Source organism: Toxorhynchites rutilus, chromosome 3 (genome assembly GCF_029784135.1).
Source record: "Toxorhynchites rutilus septentrionalis strain SRP chromosome 3, ASM2978413v1, whole genome shotgun sequence".
Lineage (NCBI taxonomy): Eukaryota > Metazoa > Arthropoda > Insecta > Diptera > Culicidae > Toxorhynchites > Toxorhynchites rutilus.
Window position 1 is genome coordinate 252,123,631 of NC_073746.1, and position 19,379 is coordinate 252,143,009.

At 41.7% G+C, this 19,379-nt stretch overlaps 1 protein-coding gene across 4 annotated transcripts in view; it reads right to left on the reverse strand.

Annotated features, from left to right (window-relative positions):
* Nucleotides 1-11,867: 11,867 nt before the first annotated feature.
* LOC129777926 (putative tricarboxylate transport protein, mitochondrial) overlaps nt 11,868-19,379 on the reverse strand; it is a 32,222-nt gene continuing 24,710 nt past the window's right edge. For all 4 annotated transcript variants that reach the window (XM_055784517.1, XM_055784516.1, XM_055784515.1 and 1 more), the window contains exons 2-4: nt 13,474-13,700; nt 13,285-13,411; nt 11,868-13,214 (exon numbers count right to left, since the gene is read on the reverse strand). In XM_055784517.1, the coding sequence (XP_055640492.1) occupies nt 12,587-13,214; nt 13,285-13,411; nt 13,474-13,681 (963 nt within the window). In that variant the 5' untranslated portion in view covers nt 13,682-13,700 and the 3' untranslated portion in view covers nt 11,868-12,586. The remainder of the gene's footprint in view (nt 13,215-13,284; nt 13,412-13,473; nt 13,701-19,379) is intronic.

Consider the following 19,379-nt stretch of genomic DNA (forward strand, 5'->3'; position numbering starts at 1 on the left):
TTTTGTATAGCAGTAAACCACCAGCGTGCGAATACCAGTGGAGGAGTACATGGACCGAGCAGAATTCTTCCGGCAGAAGGAGGCGTAAATTTACTCTTTATTTGAGAGGATACAGCGAGGAGCGATTACGTGGTCAATTTTGTTTCTTTATTTGAGAGGACACAGGAAGGAAGGAAGTGTTCGACTGAGCTGTGAATTTGGTAGTGATAACAGAGTAGACGGAAATGTCCTCTCTTGAATCCTTGTGTGACTGAGCAGTGACCGGTCCGCAGTCTGGACAGGATTCGGAGGGTTTTACGTGATCGAACCAAACCTGACAGTTGTCCACGATTTTCTGGTTGGAAACTGGACTATTATTACCATCGCTTATCCCAAACAGTTATTTTGAGCCGTCTGAATATCTGATCTCGTGGAGATGGTATTTTTCTGCTATGATGGTCTTGAAGTATTCTAGCAGCCCGTCGAGCTCGTCCGGCTCTATCGTTCTCGACGAGAACAGTTGGGTGCCAAAAAACTGGCAGTCCTGAACACGATCGCCGAGTCGATGATGAGGTCGAAGGAGGGTTCTCCAATTTCAGCGCAGACAGAGGCAGTTGGTGTCGATGGCAGGTGGTCGGATGCAGTCCGTGATGCTTTGTTATAGATCGGTACCAGAGTTTTTGGGAGCTTGTCTCCCGCCAAACACGTCAGCTGATGATAGCCTTGGCCACCCGTAGTCGGATCTTTCTGTTGTTGCTCTGGTGCGGTTTGCACATAGGTTCAATCGGGTGGCACAGCTCTTCTCAACTTCTTCGAAATGGCGGAGAATGCTGAGTTTGTGGGCAACTAGCCCTCCAAGGGTCTTTAGCGTTTTTTGTATGGTTTTTGTATAGCTGGACCTTGGATTTGAGACCCTGATGTCTGTAACTACATATCATCATACGGCCGCTCTTCTATGCTGAAAGTTCCTCTCTCGGTCGCCCACCGGCCGTTGACATTGGTAACTGTCTGTAACGTGGAAGTGAGTATCACCCACTCCCATCAGAAAAACGTCGTCCGCGTTGGCGAACACGAAGACACGAAGATAGTTAGAACAGCTTTGCATACTTCAAATCGCATATGCAAACAAAACGATCTTTGAATTTAAATGTTTCCCGGGAGACAATTCGTCAAGTTCTGGTAAAAGGTACTTACATAAAGAGGGCTAAAAAGGTTAAAACTCCTAATTTCACACCATCTAACATCGAAAGACTTCTGAGTTTTGTCAAAACCCACATGAACCGACAGAGGGACATGGTATGTTATGACAAAGAATGTTTTCAAAAGAATACATTTTTCTATTTACAAAGTGTAAACGATTGAAAATCTCAGGAAAGTAATAAAAACTGAACGATACAGGTACGCCGCATTAATTTGATAGTTTTTTCACATCTTTTCATTGCAAATTCGATCGGTTATCACCAAAATAAACATGGCTGGAACAAGGACACCCATATTTCTACTTGTTTTTCATTCCACCCAACAGATTTCATTTGCTATATTGCGATGAGTAAAACAAACGCCGGTCAGAAACACATGCAATAGGATAGGTCGAAAATAGCAGACGCTATGAAAATGGCGAGAACCGGATTTCCCTTTCGAAAGCACGGAATTCCGTATTCAACACTGCGCGAGAAGGTCTTGGGAAAGTATTCCAGACCACGTCCTGGAAAAGCAACAGTTCTCGTTGTCACAGAAGGACGAATAGTTGAATGGCTAGTAGATTACTGTTAAGCGTAGCACGTTAAGTGAGAAAATCAGCTCGTTCCAATCCATTTAAAAACGGGATACCGGTTCGTAATTGGATCAATGGGTTCATTAAACGGCATCCAGGAATATTGAAACGGGTGCCCAGCGTATTGTCAATGCATCGTGCAGTTATTTCCAAGCAACAAATCAGGAGCTTGTTTCACGAATTCCATGAGTATTTCGAAGAAGAAGCGCTGGACAATGTGTTGAAATTTTCGGAACAGATGTTCAATTTGGATGAAACAGCAGTGTTGTGACCGAGATGTTTTCCGTTTCGGATTCCTGGTTTTCCAGCGAAATTAATTTCCGCAATAGAACTAACTAGTTCAAATTTTTGTGCTCTGCACTGTATCTTATGATACCACGAACTATTAAACTGGACTGTGTTCTGTGAGTTTGAGAACGTGACTGGCTGGGTCAATAGTGTGTTCAAAAAGCTCTGAACAATAAGCGTTACGCTTGTCCCTGATTGTTGTGATCAATCAAGCAGTGTTGCGGTAACCAAACACCGAAATTTTAATAGCTGTTACTTACAGCTTCAAAGCTGCAATTTTTATTCCAATTAGGTTTTATAAAGGTTATTTAGATATGTAATTACTTACATTCCAGTGGGAAAATAATGGATGAATTATCCACTTATCTAATTCAATAATTATTGTTTATACGTGCTATTGATGAATGCTACATTAAATTTTTATAGAACTATTAATACAAATTATTTAACGCATTACCTTTATAGAAAAATATGCAAAGATTAATTATATTAAATCGTGTGCGTTAATCGTATGCTTCTAACGTGGTTCCTAACACAATTCAGAATGAATAATAGAATTTATTTGACACTCAGACTTCCGATTTGGTTACGTCGAGGGATCACCCGATCACACCATTACTCAGTGACGACGTGGTGACGGTTGTCGCAACATTCCCCGACCCGTGTGGTCCGGGAGTTCCGAAGACGTCCAATACTGCTATCTTCACAGCTGGTCGCAAGATGATTCCCTTCGCCGTTAGAACTCTAGCTTTCCTGACTTGTCCATCAGGAGCTACGAATACCTCTGTGATCCTTCCTTTCAACCATTGGTTCCGCGTCGTTTCATCTACCACGATTACAACATCCCCTACCTGGAGTGGCTTCACTGGCTCAAACCACTTAGATCTTCTGGCTATGACCGGAAGGTACTCTTTTGTCCAACGGCGCCAGAATTCGTCGATCATCCACTGTGCTAACTTCCAGCTATCTCTCAATGCACAACGATAGTCTGATGGTTGTACTGCTGGTTGGTTCACCCCCTGTGTTCCATACAACAAAAAATGACTGGGCGTGAGCGCCTCCTGATCCGCCGAATCAAGAGCGATGTAGGTTAGAGGACGTGAGGACGATTCAGCTTCAAGAACGATGGTTTCAAAGACTTCTTCATTCGGATGTCGCTGTCCATTTCCGATAGCAATCATGGCCGTTTTAACGGATCGCACCATCCGTTCCCACAGTCCACCCATGTGTGGAGCTGCGGGTGGATTGAAAATCCATTTTGTGCGTGCGTTTGTGAATGTAGAAGCGCAGGTTTCGTTTGCCTTTTTTTATCTCCATCCTCAATTGGCGATTTGCCCCGATGAAACAGGTGCCGTTATCGCTGTACACTTCGAGAGGTGCTCCGCGACGTGCCACGAACCGCCGAAAAGCCATTATACACGACTGCGTCGATAGACTATGGACGACTTCCAAATGGACCGCTCGAATGTTCAGGCAGGTGAATATAACGTTTGACTTGGCTTCTTCCGATTTTGACTAACATCGGCCCGAAGTAGTCAATACCAACGTAGGAGAACGGTTTTACGAAGGGTATTAATCGTGCTCTTGGTAACGGTGCCATCCGGGGAGTTCGAGGAGCTGCTTTGGTGTTTTTGCACCACTGACATTCGGATGCTACTTTTCTTACCAGTCGTCGCAAAGCAGGAACGTAGAACCTTTGCCTCATATCGTTGAAAACCGTCTCGTTGTTGGCATGAAGTAAACGTCGGTGATAGCTGTCAGTAAGAAGGAAGGTTATCGGATGTTGTTTCGGTAAAATTATGGGGTACTTAGCTTCGTATGGGGCGAATGGGGCAGCCCCAATACGACTGCCCATTCGAATAACCCCTGATTGATCGATGAATGGAGATAGTTTATATAGTGGACTTGTTCTATCCACCAACGGCCTGACCTGATCGTTTTCATCCATCCGTACATTCAGCACTTGATATTCTCGATGAAATATTTCTTGCTGCGTTTGCCGCCATAATACATTTTCGGCTTCAACAAGTTCTTCCGAAGAAAGCCATCCTCGGATTTCATCTGATCCACCTTTTTTCATGAACAGTGTCCTTGCTCTGCACACGAATGCAACTGTTCGATGTAGCCGGCTCCAACTAGAGAAACGGGTTACTTCTATAAGCGTGTCGTGTACTAATTGCTGATGAAGGAATAACTGTTTAACTTGCTCTTCCAAGGTCTCCTGACGTTCTGGTTGTAACGGCCATCGTGATTCTGAATGGCGAAGAAAAGTTAGACCGTTTAACCATCGACTTTCGGTGCTAAGGTCCGGACCAGCCTGCCATTTGGTGGCGTCATCCGCGACATTTAACTTTGAGGGATTATATCTCCACTCATCAACTCTTGTTGTGGACAGAATTTCACCCACACGGAATGCTACATATTGATGATAACGGAAGGCATCCGAATTTAGCCATGAGAGCACCGTGGAGGAATCTGACCAGAATATCCGTCGTGAATAGGGAAGCGTCAGACTCTGACACACGTTTTCCATCAAGCGTGCTCCGATTAGTGCAGCCTGAAGCTCCAACCTGGGTATCGAAACTGGTTTCAACGGTGCTACTTTACTTTTCGCAATGATGAGAGAGCATTCAACACCGGATTCCCCGCGGGTTCGCAGGTAGATTGCACAAGCATAGGCCTGCCGACTTGCATCCACTCCTCCTCCGAGAACTCCTCCGCATTTTTGTTCTTCACGAACTGTGCTATACATGGAGAACAGGATGCACCGAAAATGGCCACGTCCATTACAAACACTTGCGGCGAATCTTCCGGGTGATCTCTCCATAAAAAACGCAGGAACTGTCTATCTTCTGCACGAATCATAATTTGGTGAAACATTTCACGCAAATCTCCACCGATCGCTACATTTCTCTCGCGAAACTTGATTAGAACGGCGATGAGCGAAGCCATCATATCTGGACCTTTCAGCACAAGGTCATTAAAACTCAAACCTTCCACAACTGCTGCCGCATCCCAAATTAAGCGCACCTTGTTCGGTTTTTTGGGATTTTGTACCACTCCAAGTGGCAAGTACCAGGTTTTCCGATCGTCTGTTAACTCCAATTCCAATTTCGATGCACGATGAGCGTAGCCTTTCTCGACGTAGTTTTCTATTATTTCTCGTACCTTGGCATACAAGTGGGGATTTCGCAATAATCGCTTTTCCAAGCACTTCAGACGACGAAGCGCAAGCGGATACGTGTTGGGTAGTTTGTACTCATCCTGATTCCAGAGTAGACCGACTTCATAGCCAGTTGGAACGCGAACAGTTGTTCGTTCGAGAATTTCTGTTGCTCGCTTGTTTTTTTTTCTGATTCAGGTTTCGTAGTGACACAGGACTCTTCTATGTTGAAGAACTGCCTCATGAGATCGTGCAACGTTGCATTGTCAGGGACTCGTGTTTCTTGTACTGAGTGTAGATGAAGGTGTACTGAATCTTCCGATCCCGAATGTCGACCGTAGATGCTCCAACCAAGTCGGGTTTTAGAGGCTATGAGACCTTCCTTACTTCCTTCCCTTAGCTTCAGTGTACTAATTAATGTCGCGTTATCGACCCCAATAATAATTTTTGGTCTAACATCGAAGTAGCTTGTTATAGGCAAATCTTTGAGGTATGGGTGTGTGTTACATATTTCGTCAATATTCAACGTCTGGCTTGGAAGCTTGAGGTGCTTCACCGTTCGTACGTTAGTCAAAGGGTACTGCTTTTTCATATTAGTTCCGGAAATATTCAACTGGATGCGTTGTGACTTCTCTTCGACTCTCATCACATCACCTGTCCAGCAGAGATGAAGTGGTTCTTCTGGTCCTACCACTCCAAGTTGTTCAGCCACCTCAGCTTCAATTATAGTCGACGTCGATCCGTCATCAAGAAAAGCGAACAGTCTCGCCTCTATACCATTTGCGTAGAGTGTAATCGGTATATAACGCAGCAGAGAACATACTTTAATGAAATGGTGATTTTGGTGCGCGATGTTACTTATATTGTCTGATGATTTTGAAGAACCAGGTTTACTATTCCCTGGAGTTGTAGAGTGTAACAGTGAGTTGTGGCGTAGACGGCAGCTCTCGAACTCACATTCTCTTTTAGAGCGACACGGCCATGATTTGTGTGACACCAAGCAGATGCGACATAACCCTTTCTCGCGGACTGCTTTCCATCGATCTTCAACATTCAATCGTTTAAACGCATAGCAATCCATAATGAGGTGTCCAGCTTGATTACAATAAGTGCAGGTTTTCACTGGTATAAATTCTGTCGACAAAGTTTCTTTTACTTTGCCAGTCTGGTTCGCACTTGTTTCCGTATGGTGAACGAATAACTTTTCCCTCGGATGCTTATCACGTTTATTCTTATCCAGCTTGGTAGATGTTGCATTCATTGGATCAACATACATCGTCACATCGCTTGCCATCGCTACCAAGTCTGTCATAAACTCAGCGAAAATGACCAGGTTCACTTCTAACCTTGTTCGCTTATAGTTCGCCCATTCAAGCTTAAAATTAGGCGGCAATCTTTCCACCAACTCGTAGAGCAGCATGGGATTCGACAAATGATGTTGTTGTTCCGCAACAATCATATGCTCGACCAAATTTTGTACAGCCATACCATATCTGATCAACGTTTTCAAATCATCCGCCCTTGGCGCTGGCACATTGCGTAGTTGCTTCAGCAAAGCATTAATTATCACTTCCGGTCGTCCATACAATCGCTGTAAAGTGGTCATTACATGGGGAACTGATTCCGGAATTAAAAGTCGGCTCCGCACAGCCTCCAAGGCGTGCCCTCGTAAACACCGCTGCAGACGAGCCAAGTTTTCGGCATCACTGTATCCGCATACTTGAGTGGAATTTCGAAATGCACTGTGAAAAATGGGCCAGTCTTGGGGATCTCCTGAGAAAACTGGTAATTCTCTTGGTATAACTTGACGAGCCGCTACTTGTACTGCATTTGGCCCTACATTGCCAATAGGGTTGCTTTGCCCCGACCCATATAGAACTGACACACGTGGTACGTTTGTGTTTATTCCTCCTTAAGTTTGTCCGAATTCTAATGGAGGACGACCTGACATATGTGATTGAGTAAGTGACGTGTGAGGAATTGTATCGAAAATTGTCGGAATTGTTTCAGTGGATGAGCTGACTGTTGGAAAACTGCGCGGTATTTGTAACGATGGCTCTGGTATCAGCGAACGAAATGCGTGAGGTGGGCGGTACGATGTGAACCTAGATGGTTGGTTCGGATTTGACGTTACTGTTGTAGGGTTAATCTGTTTCGTCTGGCTATACTCTGGTCGTGGTTCTAACGGCATCATGTCATGAACTGACGAATAATGATAACCAGACGGCTGTTGAATTGGCATTGGCTGTGGAACCAATGAAACACTAGACGGAGGAACGTGATATGTCGTATTTATTGTGGGCACTGTTGTCACGGGCCTAATACATGTTTCACGATTAGTGTGTTTCATACTCGGAAAGTGTACTGACGTTGATGTTTCGCCACTGCTGAACGGGACTGACGGCTGTTGATAAAATGGCATAGCTGCCGTAACAGGTTCGAGATTCGTAACTGCATACTGCCCTTGTGTCGAAGAAAAGGTCACTGCACTATTTGAAATCGGCTTCGGAGGCTGTACTTGTACCGAAGTGGTCACATTGCTCATTGGAACGCTAACAATTACGCTGGATACTGGTGCTGGCTGGCCGGTCGAAACGATCGAAATGGTGTTGGGAACCGACCCCGACGTTGACTTGTGTATAATGCTGGTTCCTGTCGAAACGTCTTTAGGAGTACTTGTTTTGTTGGACACCGAAGGTCCTTGTACTGGAACGTTTAGTTCTACTAACTGTCCTAGGGCAGAAGGGTTTGACGGCTGAATAGTTGCTTCATCATTGTTCGGTGGACACCATTGTGGGTGATTACTGGACGACGCGGCAGCATTACTGATTGCTCCTTCAGTCTGACCTTTTCTAACCCACGACTCAGTGTTTTCCCGGACTACCCGTCTACTAATCTCACTTCTGTTGCTAGCCCTGTCATCATCTCTATCAAGATCCGCTTGAAGTAGATCGAACTTTTGACGAATTAACGTTTCCTCTGCTTTCAATCTCATCTTTCTGATTCGCTCCTCTTCATCGATTCTTCTCAGTCGTAGTTGATTTTCTTCTTCCAGTTTCCTCAAATTAAATGCCAACTGGGCCGAACTTCGGCTACTACGAGATCCCTGGCTGGATCTTCTGGATCTGTTGGACGTCCGTTCATCCCTCTCTGTGCACTGCTTACACACAAAACTCCGATCGAGGTTAGCTATAGAATCGTTGACCCCTGCGCAGCTGTAGTGCACGAACCGATCACAACGGTCACACTGCACTAGGTTGTCGTACGAATTGGGACGATCGCACAAAGCGCAATTCTCTGTGCCTTCGGGTGGATTCTGGTGGACGTCCGTTGTAGAATCCTTTGCTACTTCCATCGTATTCCGAGAAGTTAATGTTGCGGTAACCAAACACCGAAATTTTAATAGCTGTTACTTACAGCTTCAAAGCTGCAATTTGTATTCCAATTAGGTTTTACAAAGGTTATTTAGATATGTAATTACTTACATTCCAGTGGGAAAATAATGGATGAATTATCCACTAATCTAATTCAATAATTATTGTTTATACGTGCTATTGATGAATGCTACATTAAATTTTTATAGAACTATTAATACAAATTATTTAACGCATTACCTTTATAGAAAAATATGCAAAGATTAATTATATTAAATCGTGTGCGTTAATCGTATGCTTCTAACGTGGTTCCTAACACAATTCAGAATGAATAATAGAATTTATTTGACACTCAGACTTCCGATTTGGTTACGTCGAGGGATCACCCGATCACACCATTACTCAGTGACGACGTGGTGACGGTTGTCGCAACAAGCAGTACGTAGAATACCTACAAAGAAACTAGTTAGAGCTGGTCTCGGCAAAAAAAAACGTCCAAGTAAAGGTAGTTAACACCGATCGAGAATCTTACACTGCCCTGTTTTGTGGTAACGCAGCCGTGCAGTTAGCGGCAACGTTGATTCTATACGCATACGAATCCAGGATGCCGAAAGAAATCTGGCAGAGCTTGACTGAAAGCTGGGCCGCCACAAGAACGGGATCCAGTTAGATGTCCCGGATTGTTCCTGTTTCTCAAGGGTGTTTTTTACCCTAGGCTTGTCCAGCAGAAAATAAAGTTCCCTATTACTCTCTTTCAAAATTGACATAAGTCACATGTCTCTTATGAGACGATGCTGCTATGCACGGAGAAAAAACATAATCCTGGTTCATCTTCCACAAAATTCCCCTCAAATCATTGAACTGCTGGATGTCAGCTTTTTCAGAAAACTCAAAAGATGTGAATAGAATGACGAACGTACTATCAACATTGATCAACGGTTTCCGGCTATGTGGACTGTATACTTTAGATTTTGGTGCTGTTAATTATTATTGGAAAATCCAGTAAAGCATCTTCATCACAAGCTGTGTTGCCAATACATAAACGACATATTACTACTGTAATTCATTCGATTATTGATTTCGACTCATTTAACTTGTTTACAACATGATTCATTATCGAATCTACTACTTAAAACGATTCATTATTATAACAATTTGATTATTTGAATTAGGAACACAAATTAACGGAATTAGGAAACTCAACCAGTGTTCCCTCACTTGACCCGACGGCGGGAACAAAGGGTTCAACATCACTGCAGTCCTCTGCGCTACTTTGCGGCTTGGTGGCGAGTACATCGGTGATGGCGATACAAGGTAGCTGGAATCGAACAAGGTCGGCAGAAGGAACTCCAGCGAGATCGATCGGGGAACGAGTGTGAACACCCTTGTATGCTCCGATATCTAATGAAGTTCCCACGCTGTTCTCAGGTGAAAAGACGATACCGCCCTTGTGTGTCCCGATTTCAGGTACAATTCCCATGTGGTACGCCGGGGAATAGGTGTTGCCACTCTTGTGCGTCTCGAAAGCTGGATCGTGGAATACTCTACCTCCCTGGCGCCGGATGTAGTCCGCCAGTACCGGTGGGGGTATAACGATCGCACTACTTCCCACTATTCCCACTACCAGGGAATATCGCTGGGTTCCGTTCTTTGTAGACTTTGGTTTGTTTCTTTGTCCGCCGGCTGCAGATGTTGTCCAACAGTTCCGGTGGGAGTGTAACGTGATTACGTGACCAAGAAAAATATGGTTCTTGGGCTTTGGCGATCAAAATGGTTACAATCTCCGAGAGAACGTGGGCGGTCATTCGGGCAGAAATGCGTCAGACGTGCTTACGTGATGTGCACTTGCAATCATTTGGATGATGATCGATCCGACGAACTATAGGGTCCTATTCCAGAAAACGAGACGAGCAATTCGTCGAGCAATTTTCTAATAAAGTAGTTGTTTTGAATTACTCATTTTCGTTCAATATGTGAAGACCCTTTTCGTGTCGTGTTAATATATTCAAAACAGTCATCTCGCATCCCTGGATATGAGTTCAATGTTTACATTTGGTTGTGTTGTTTGGAAGAGACCCATTTGAAAATCTGTAAAATATTGCAATTACTGAATTGAATTTGATGGTTGCAGTTGAAAACAAACATTGCTTATGCAATACTAGTTTAGCCGTGAAACAATTTTTGAAGATAAAGGCGGAGCAGAAGAATACCGATGCTTTCAATCAACATGCTGCTATGCTATTTCAATCAACTCGTCGAGGCAGACGAGCTACTCGTCTGTTTTTAGTTGAGCTCGGCTTCTTCTTCTTCTTGAATGGCGTTAACGTTCCCTGTGGAATTTTTGCCGTCTCAACATATGCATTAACTAGCGTCATTCATTAATACTTAGTTGAGATTTCTTAAGCCAAATAAACAGGCCTTGAATGTATTCCGAGGGGCAAGCTCTAGAATACGCGTGACCACAGTGCAAGTCGAAGGAAATTTCTTTGACGAAAAATCCTCCGGCCAGAACGGGAATCGAATCCGAACACACGGCATGATAATGTGAGACGCTAACCACTCGGCCACGGGTGCACCCGTGCTCGGCTTCTCGTTTGTCCAAAATGCGGCAACCGCCAGAGATGCATGTGATAGTTTGGAACAAGCAAGCTTTGTGGTGGCTGAACTGGCCACTGGTTTGCTCTCTCGAGTACAAAAACGAATCAATTGGCGCCTTTCAAGGCCACCGAACTTTTCACTAAAGAGTTATTTTGGTGCAATTCAATGCAACAGTTCGATGTATTCTAAAGTAGTATCCGAAATAATAAAAAAGTAAACTGCTTTTCGTTTGTCTGGGGAGAGCTTGTTTGAATTTGGGAGTGATTTTGGACTTTTTGGTGGTTGGAGACTTTCCGATCAATCAATAAATTTTCACGAATTCTTGCATTGCTTCCAGATCAAAGAAATTTTCACACTTATAGGTATTTTGGTATGGACATTTAGCTATTTTAGCTACAGAGTATGAAAATAAAAAATATATGGATGTGTTACGAAATGGGACTACTTTCTAGTCGAATTTCTGACTATTTTCTCTCCATACAATCTTTGGAAGCTAGGACCCAAACTGATATTGTGCAAGTCTTATAGATGCGCGCTGAACGGAAATCACACAAAGAACAGTGGCTCAAGATGTTAGCAATATTTGACGGAAATCTGGGATCAAGTTGAGATGAATATAGTGACATGAGACATGCGTGTATGTAGTAGAAGGGTCATCGTACGAGAGGAGTCGGCTAAGCGTCACACACCATCTGGTAATCTGTATCTCTTTATTCTAAGTACCACAAATACAATTACTTCAATATATTACACGTCAAACAATAAATATAATATATAATCGTTCTTTTGTTCGATCATTACCGAATAGGAAAATTATACCGGTTCGCTAAAAAGTACGGAAAATTTTCATATAATATAATATATGTTAACACCCATTTTTATACGGAATGATGTAATGTGTTTCGCTGCTTATACTCATGAATTGGAATGGCATCTTACAATACGAATCAAAGCATAAACAATAATTTGCACGAGAACAAGCTTGTGGAACTGTCCACCAATGTTTGTGCACTTCACAAAACACATTTAACAATTCTGTGCTTATATTCTACCCGTGCGTCTATTTTCCCTCTCTAAACTAGACACTGTTATTGGAATACATTAGGAATGCACCGTATAGTGGTTCGCTTTTGAAGTGCACTAAGTTGCTTTCCTGTATTGGGTTGGCTACTAAAAGATTGAGATTTACTCCTCTAAAATGCTGTGTGCAGATTACTTTGCATTTTGTTGATTAAGTCAACAGTGCTTATGCAAATTGCTCCCTGATTGCATTGAGATACGCATATGTGATTAGTCTTGTCGCTTCGTTAGGCATTTTCGGGGGGGGGGAGGGGGGAGGTGGTTGGAGGGTGAAAGCTAATTGTAACTTTTCACACTGAATGGCAAATCGGAGAAATTCTGTCAACCTAATTAATGCCAGAACTTGTTGAATAGCTCCATGAACGAGTCGTATATCATGAATGTGATCGCAACATCTAAACAGACACGACTGAGCCGTGGAACTGTTCCCTTATAGAACGCTGCTGGTCCTTCGTTCTTCCAAATTCGGACCGCACAGTCAACGGTATTTTTATACTTGGCCGCTTCCAAGCCCTGCATTCGAGTTTTCACCACGTCGATAGGTGTATTGCCAAAAACGGAGGCCGCTCCGGCTACGGCACCGAAAGCGCCAACGATGAGTTTCGGCACAGGTTTCGATTGATCGTTGCCTTTGTAGAGTTCCTTCAGCGACTCCATCACGTAGAATCGGATGGCTTGATTCGAGCCTTGTTTCATGATGGTCGCAGTGAGGCCCTTATACACACCAGACACACCTTCCTGTCGAACAATCATCCCAACCCCGTGGAAGAATCCTTTGAACTTGGGATTGGCGCTGCGCTGATCGTTGATGAACTTCACTTTGACTGTTTCCATCGGTGTGACGGCGAGTATGGCTTCCGCCACACCGGCTCCCAGTCCGGCCAACAGTTTCCCCGAGGTGCTCAGCTGACCATTCGGTTCCAAGAGCTGCCCTTTGAACGTCTCGAAGGCGCCGAACCTGGGTGGAAATGTGTAGGATTTGTTTGTAAATAATGCTTTATCGGTGCTGTGGCTAATTAATATTTTACCTGACTGCAGACTTTGGTATCGATCCATATAGAAGTACGCTGAGGCCACGATACAGACCAAAGAAACCATGATTTTTGACAGTTTTCTTAACGCAATCGCCGATTCCGCTGTACTGCTTGGTAGCACCTAACATAGGATTAATAACAGTCTCAAAATGACCAATGAACTAATTTATCTGAAATGTTTACCCTTCTCATCCAATTGGAGCTGTGTTTTGACGTACTCTGTCGGAAACGTGATACAAATCTCGATTCCACCCGTAATTCCACCTGCAACAATTCCCTTGAGACCCGTACCACCACCGGCCGGTGCTGCGGCACCACACTGTTCCATCCATGGTCTTCGTCCGAAAGGATTTTGGAAATTTTGCCTACTTGTGATGAATTTTCGGTCCATGGTATGGTACGTGGAGGTGCTGTAAGGACAAACAGATATTTACAGTGATTATTATGAAGGTTTCGACCAGCGAGTAGATCAAAGACCTGAAATGCTTATAACTTACGTAGGTTTTAAAGACTTGGGATTTATGAGATTTTTTACTTAAGAGGACTGTTTATGTACCATGTGGCTAACTTAAAGTTCGGATGTACAACATGAAGCAGTCTGCTTTTAATCAACTGATATGATGCTTTGGAGGACGGCGATGTTCGACCGACCAACTTCGTAGGTTTCCCCTCTGATCTCCGCAATAGCATCGAGTTTTACATCGGAAAAGGACTGAAATGTAGCTTCCGCCCCTGCATGGAGGCGTACAAGCTGTGATGGTTCCGTCATTTAACCAATACAAAGCGGAGATAGAAAATCTGGAACAAATGAAACTCGAGCACGTCTTCCATGTCATCGAGGCCAAAAAAAACTCCATGTCGTCTAGCACGGTTTTCTAGCTAATGATATTGACTCTTTATCAGCTGAACTAAAGGAAAAACGCCTGAAGAAATTTCGAAACGTTCTATTCTACATCGTGGTTAAGTGGGATCGGTATAAGCCGATTCACCGCGACATTACACAATAGGCCCTATTATATAAATCGAATCGAGAGGTCGATACAATCACTATCATAAGCAATTCGAAAAATTATGACAATTGCACCGATAGCTTTCACTCGATCGATGAGATCGACTTGCTCGGTATCTATAATAGTAAATAGAGCAAACGAGCAAAATTCTTATCGATTCGATTTCTATTATAGAGCCCAATGTATAAACTGTCTACAATGACATTGAGTGCTTCATAAAACGATATACTGAACTATACGTTATATAAAAGATTATTGAAGCTTTTTTCAACCATTGCTATTTACCTAGACAATATGCCAGAGGAACGTTTCGAAAACCTTTCTTCAACTGCAAAGCAGCTTTTGTACAACATATAATGGACTACTGAAATGAGCATATGCTGCAAGCGTTTTTCATGTTTTCTTACTAAGCGAACGCTCATGGATCCAATCGCAGAACTATTCATTGATTGATCTTCTAATTGACCCTTCCAATTTCTTTCCACTATCAATTTTCTAGTACTTCTACCAAAACTCATTATAATATAAAACTATATTCAGACACAATTCTTGTTCAAGAATTCAATTATTTCAATTGTAAATAACATGTTTTTTCGTTTCATGGAATACATGTTTGATACAGAAAATACAATAAAATGAAGACAGGTCAAATCGGACTATTCTTTACTCGAGTTTTGCGGTTACCAACACATTTGGCGATTCATTTTTATTTATATACAGCTATTCTATGCCGAACCGACATAGTGGTTCTCAGATTTTCGCCAAAAGTGGTTGTTTTATTCCTTATTGCAAAATATTGGACCAGTATTTTTTTGACGTAGGACTACGTCTTTCATTTCTATACCGGGGTGTAAAATCAAAGTTTCGAAAACGAAAGCGTTACGCCGGAGACCGAGATTTTGAGTGTTAATAGCTCCTAAACAACTGAACGAAATGGTATGATAAACACTTCATTCGAAAGATAAAATGTCTACGCGTTCTATACTTGTTACTTTCTGATCCAAAAACTTGTTTCAATAGTCTTAAATTTGCTTTCAAAATAGGCTATTGAAATCACCAATCGGTATATAAGCGAGCGCCGCTCGGAAATCCACTCAGTTCTAATTGAACAGCGATTGGAGCATGTTGTCGCTGTTGTGGTGAAGCTCTTCATTCATCATGAAAGCGCGGATGAACGGTGTCACCAAGAGCCTGTTTGTGCACCTTAGGCCAGAAGGGAATCCATCAGGAGGAGAGTGATGCTACAAACGGTTCCCCGGGAAGATCTCGAAGCAGCCGCTACACACATACACACATACACGCACGGAATTCTTTCCGTTTGGATCAAGAAAGATCCGGAAAATAATCTGCCAGTTCCTCTAGGAATTTAAAAATACATTCATGTGAAAGAGTTTATTTGAATGTTTTCTATCCATGTAACACTGTGACCAAATATGTTTCAATCAAGTGCTATTAACAGATGGTTATCGAGTTAGCATTAACCACTGGTGGGCTTCCAGTATCGAGGAAAATGTGGAAATATCTAATCGTTACTGAAAATAATCTGCCAGTTCCTCTGGGAATTTAAAATTACATTCATATGAAAGAGTTTATTTTAATGTTTTCTATCCATGTAACACTGTGACCAAATACATTAGGTTTTGTGATTTTTCAATCAATCGCAATCAACAGGATAGCTTCTGAAGATTATTCTTCCCCATCAGTAGGATATTTCCGTATCCAATATTGGATGCATAAAACCTTGTGCCTCCAACGTAACGTTCTCGTTTTCGAAGTTCTCCAAATATTCATTCATTCAGAATGAATTCAGATTCAACTTCATACAAATGATCTCTAAATCAACGATAGTCCTACGTCACCCTTGCGGTTATACCATAGATATAACCTACTTCCTGTTTTTTATTATGGTACTCATTTCTATTTTAGGGTGGTCTAAAAAACGACTTTTCTCCCTTTTTTCCAAAATGAATTTTTTTCAAAAATTCATAACTTTTGAACTACTGAACCGATTCAGATGATCGACATATCAAATTAAAGCTAATTAGTCTTTCTTTGATTTTGTGATTATTGATTATATTCGTTTTTAATAGCATACATGGTCTCGGGACAAAGAGCGTTATATTCTTTTATATTTTTTCTTGAAAGTTGAGTTTTTTTACATAACATATCCAACAATCAGAGAGGCGTTATTTTTGTTCTTGAGCTTTGATTTTTTAAAATTAACCGATGGTCTAAAAAAACCCAGATGAGGGAGGTATGTCTACCCTACCTAACCAGATGAGAAGGTATGTCAAACCATCAAAGAAGTTTGCCAAGTTTGACTCCATTTGCTTGATTAGTTCTCGATTTATTCAGAAATTTGTGTTTCATTGGTATGGCAGCTCCCCCTTTAGAGTGAGCAGTGTCGAACCACCATATAAATATTTATTGCCCCCTAAGACCTCCACATGCCAAACTTGGTTCCGTTTACTTGATTAGTTCTCGAGTTATGCAACTCATCCCTCTCTTAGAGAGGGGGAGAAGTTCCGAACCACCATACAAATATTGCTCTCTTCCCTAAAACCTTCACATGTTAAATTTTGTTCCATTTGCTTGCATAGTTCTCGAGCTATGCATTCCATCTTTGGGAGGGATGAGGAGTGTCGAGCCACCCTAGAAATATTTCTTGCCCCCTAGAACATGTTACATTTGATTCCATTTGCTTGATTAATTCTCGAGTTATGCAGCCTCCTCCTTAGAGAAGAGCAGGGCCCGAGATCTTCGAAGGTGAAAAATGAAGACCGACTCTACTTTCAGTAGCTTCCCTTCCACTAGAACTGTTTCGGCAGTCGCCGTCAAGAAAAAGTCTTGACTAGAAAATGAATTGACTAGCATTGACTAGCGAGGATGACTGGTGAACTAGTCCAGTCAGTGGTTATTTTAACTGACGCGACTAATGAATACAAATCTGCCTCTTCATTCAACTGACTTCAATCCACACTTCCATTCCCCCCCTGACACTAATTTTATACCCGCGTACGCAATCTCATTTTACGTTCATATAAAGATAAACGAAAACTTGATTCCTCATGCAAAAAAGTAGTTACCCCATCAATGGACGGTTTATTGTCTACCCATCATGAATTCAAACCAACGTACTTAGACATTTATCAAGTATGCTATAAAGGTCCTCGCGTTAGTATTAGTAAATAGCGAGCAAAATAGCGCACACACACTGCACACTATTTTATACGTGTAAGTAATTTTCGTGTACGATACAAAAAAATCTAGCTCACCTGTAGTGTATGTCAGTCCACGTTGAACTCAAACATCGATGCATGCATAATTGTTCATGGGAGATAGAGAGAGAGGAATGAATTTGTTTTGGGGGAAGTCACTTCAAAATGCAATGAAGACAATTTGACTGGGAAGAATAGTCGAGTCGGTATAGGGAGATAGCGAATAAACGCTCGACTGACTGTTTAGTCGTTTTGGCGGAGAAACTGCGTGAAGAAGCCAAAAGTCGTTTCCGACTGAATACGGATATAGTCAGTCAGATAGTCAGCTGACTATGACTATGCCGAGCCCTGGAGAGGAGTATCGAACCATCATTGAACTATGTCTTAAATCCAAACTCCCATACAACTGAAACACATTTTTCTGCATAACTTGAAAACTAATTACGCAAAGGGTAAGGGTGAAACTAGATGAAGGAATCAGATGTCAGAATTTTCTTATATTTTCTGTTTCAAACATGTACTCCATGTAAACGAGAAACATGTTATTTGAAAAATCTTGAACGAGAATTGTGTCTGAAAATAATTTTATATAATAATGACGAGTTCTGGTAGAAGTACTAGGAAACTTATAGCCGAGTTTGTAAAGGATCAAAATTAATCAATGAACAGTTCTGCGATTGAACCCATGAGTGTTTGAAAGTATTTAAAACAAAAAAACATTTTGGGCGAGACAATGTTTGCAGGGTCAGCTAGTGAATAAATAAATTCAAATTCAAAGAGCAACATCAGAGATATTTTCCAGTAAGTTGAGATTCCTAAAATCTGATCTTGAATCTAAATTGTTACACGTGAGCAAGAGAGAATTATACCATGGAAAACGTGGAAACAAGATCGTTTCAGTTTTATGGTATATCACAAAAATTTGTTTTATCGGGAAAAAATTTTCGTGCAAAATTAGGCTAGTATTCTTCGCTTATATATGTCGCAAAGTGATTTCGTATATTTCGAGCCACTTCGCATAAAGCTTTTGGGCCCTATTATATAAATCGATTCGAGGATTCGATACAGTCACTATCACTATCATACCGAGGAAAATCTTGTATTTCGTAAATCGAGATATTTTCGTACAGAGCTCGAATTTCATGTGTTGCGGTTGCATATATTTAGGCGTTTCTAAAATGTTTCTCAAAGGAAAATATCAGGGACGCAAACTAAAATAAAATAATTCTGAAGGTATGCGACAAGCAAACTAGGATTGAGCAATTTCTAGAAAAAGATCGATCTTGATGGATCGATTCTCTAAATGGCGTAGGGATCGATTCACTGATTTAATCGGTACCAAAGAATCGATCATTGCTGAATCGATCTTGGAAAAATTTAATGTATTTTTTCAAATTTATTCACTTGTTGTATATAAGTATTGTCTTTTTTCTAAACATGAAATAAACATTTCACATTTCTATTCAAAAATCAAAGGCATTATATTTTGATTCTCAGAATAAAGGACACAGAAAAAATTGAAAGCCCAGAAAAAATGTATTTTCCTGGGTATTCATCTTGAACTGTCATGGAACTATTCAATTAAATAAATTAATTGAAAATTATTATTAGAAATTCATCTAGAACTCCGCTGACAATAATCCCGTTGAATCCAATCGTGTCACGCTTCAGCTGGAGCTGATGTCGCCTTCCAATTTCGTCGTAATTTTCACTGTCAGCCTAGTGAATGTGATGGGGTAAATATAACTTTTGATCACTTTTTATGTAATAACCAAATTTACAAAACTGCTTCATCTAAGTTCACGACCACTTATTTGACAACCTTGAAAGGGAAGTTTATGAATTTTGTCAAGAGGTTTCT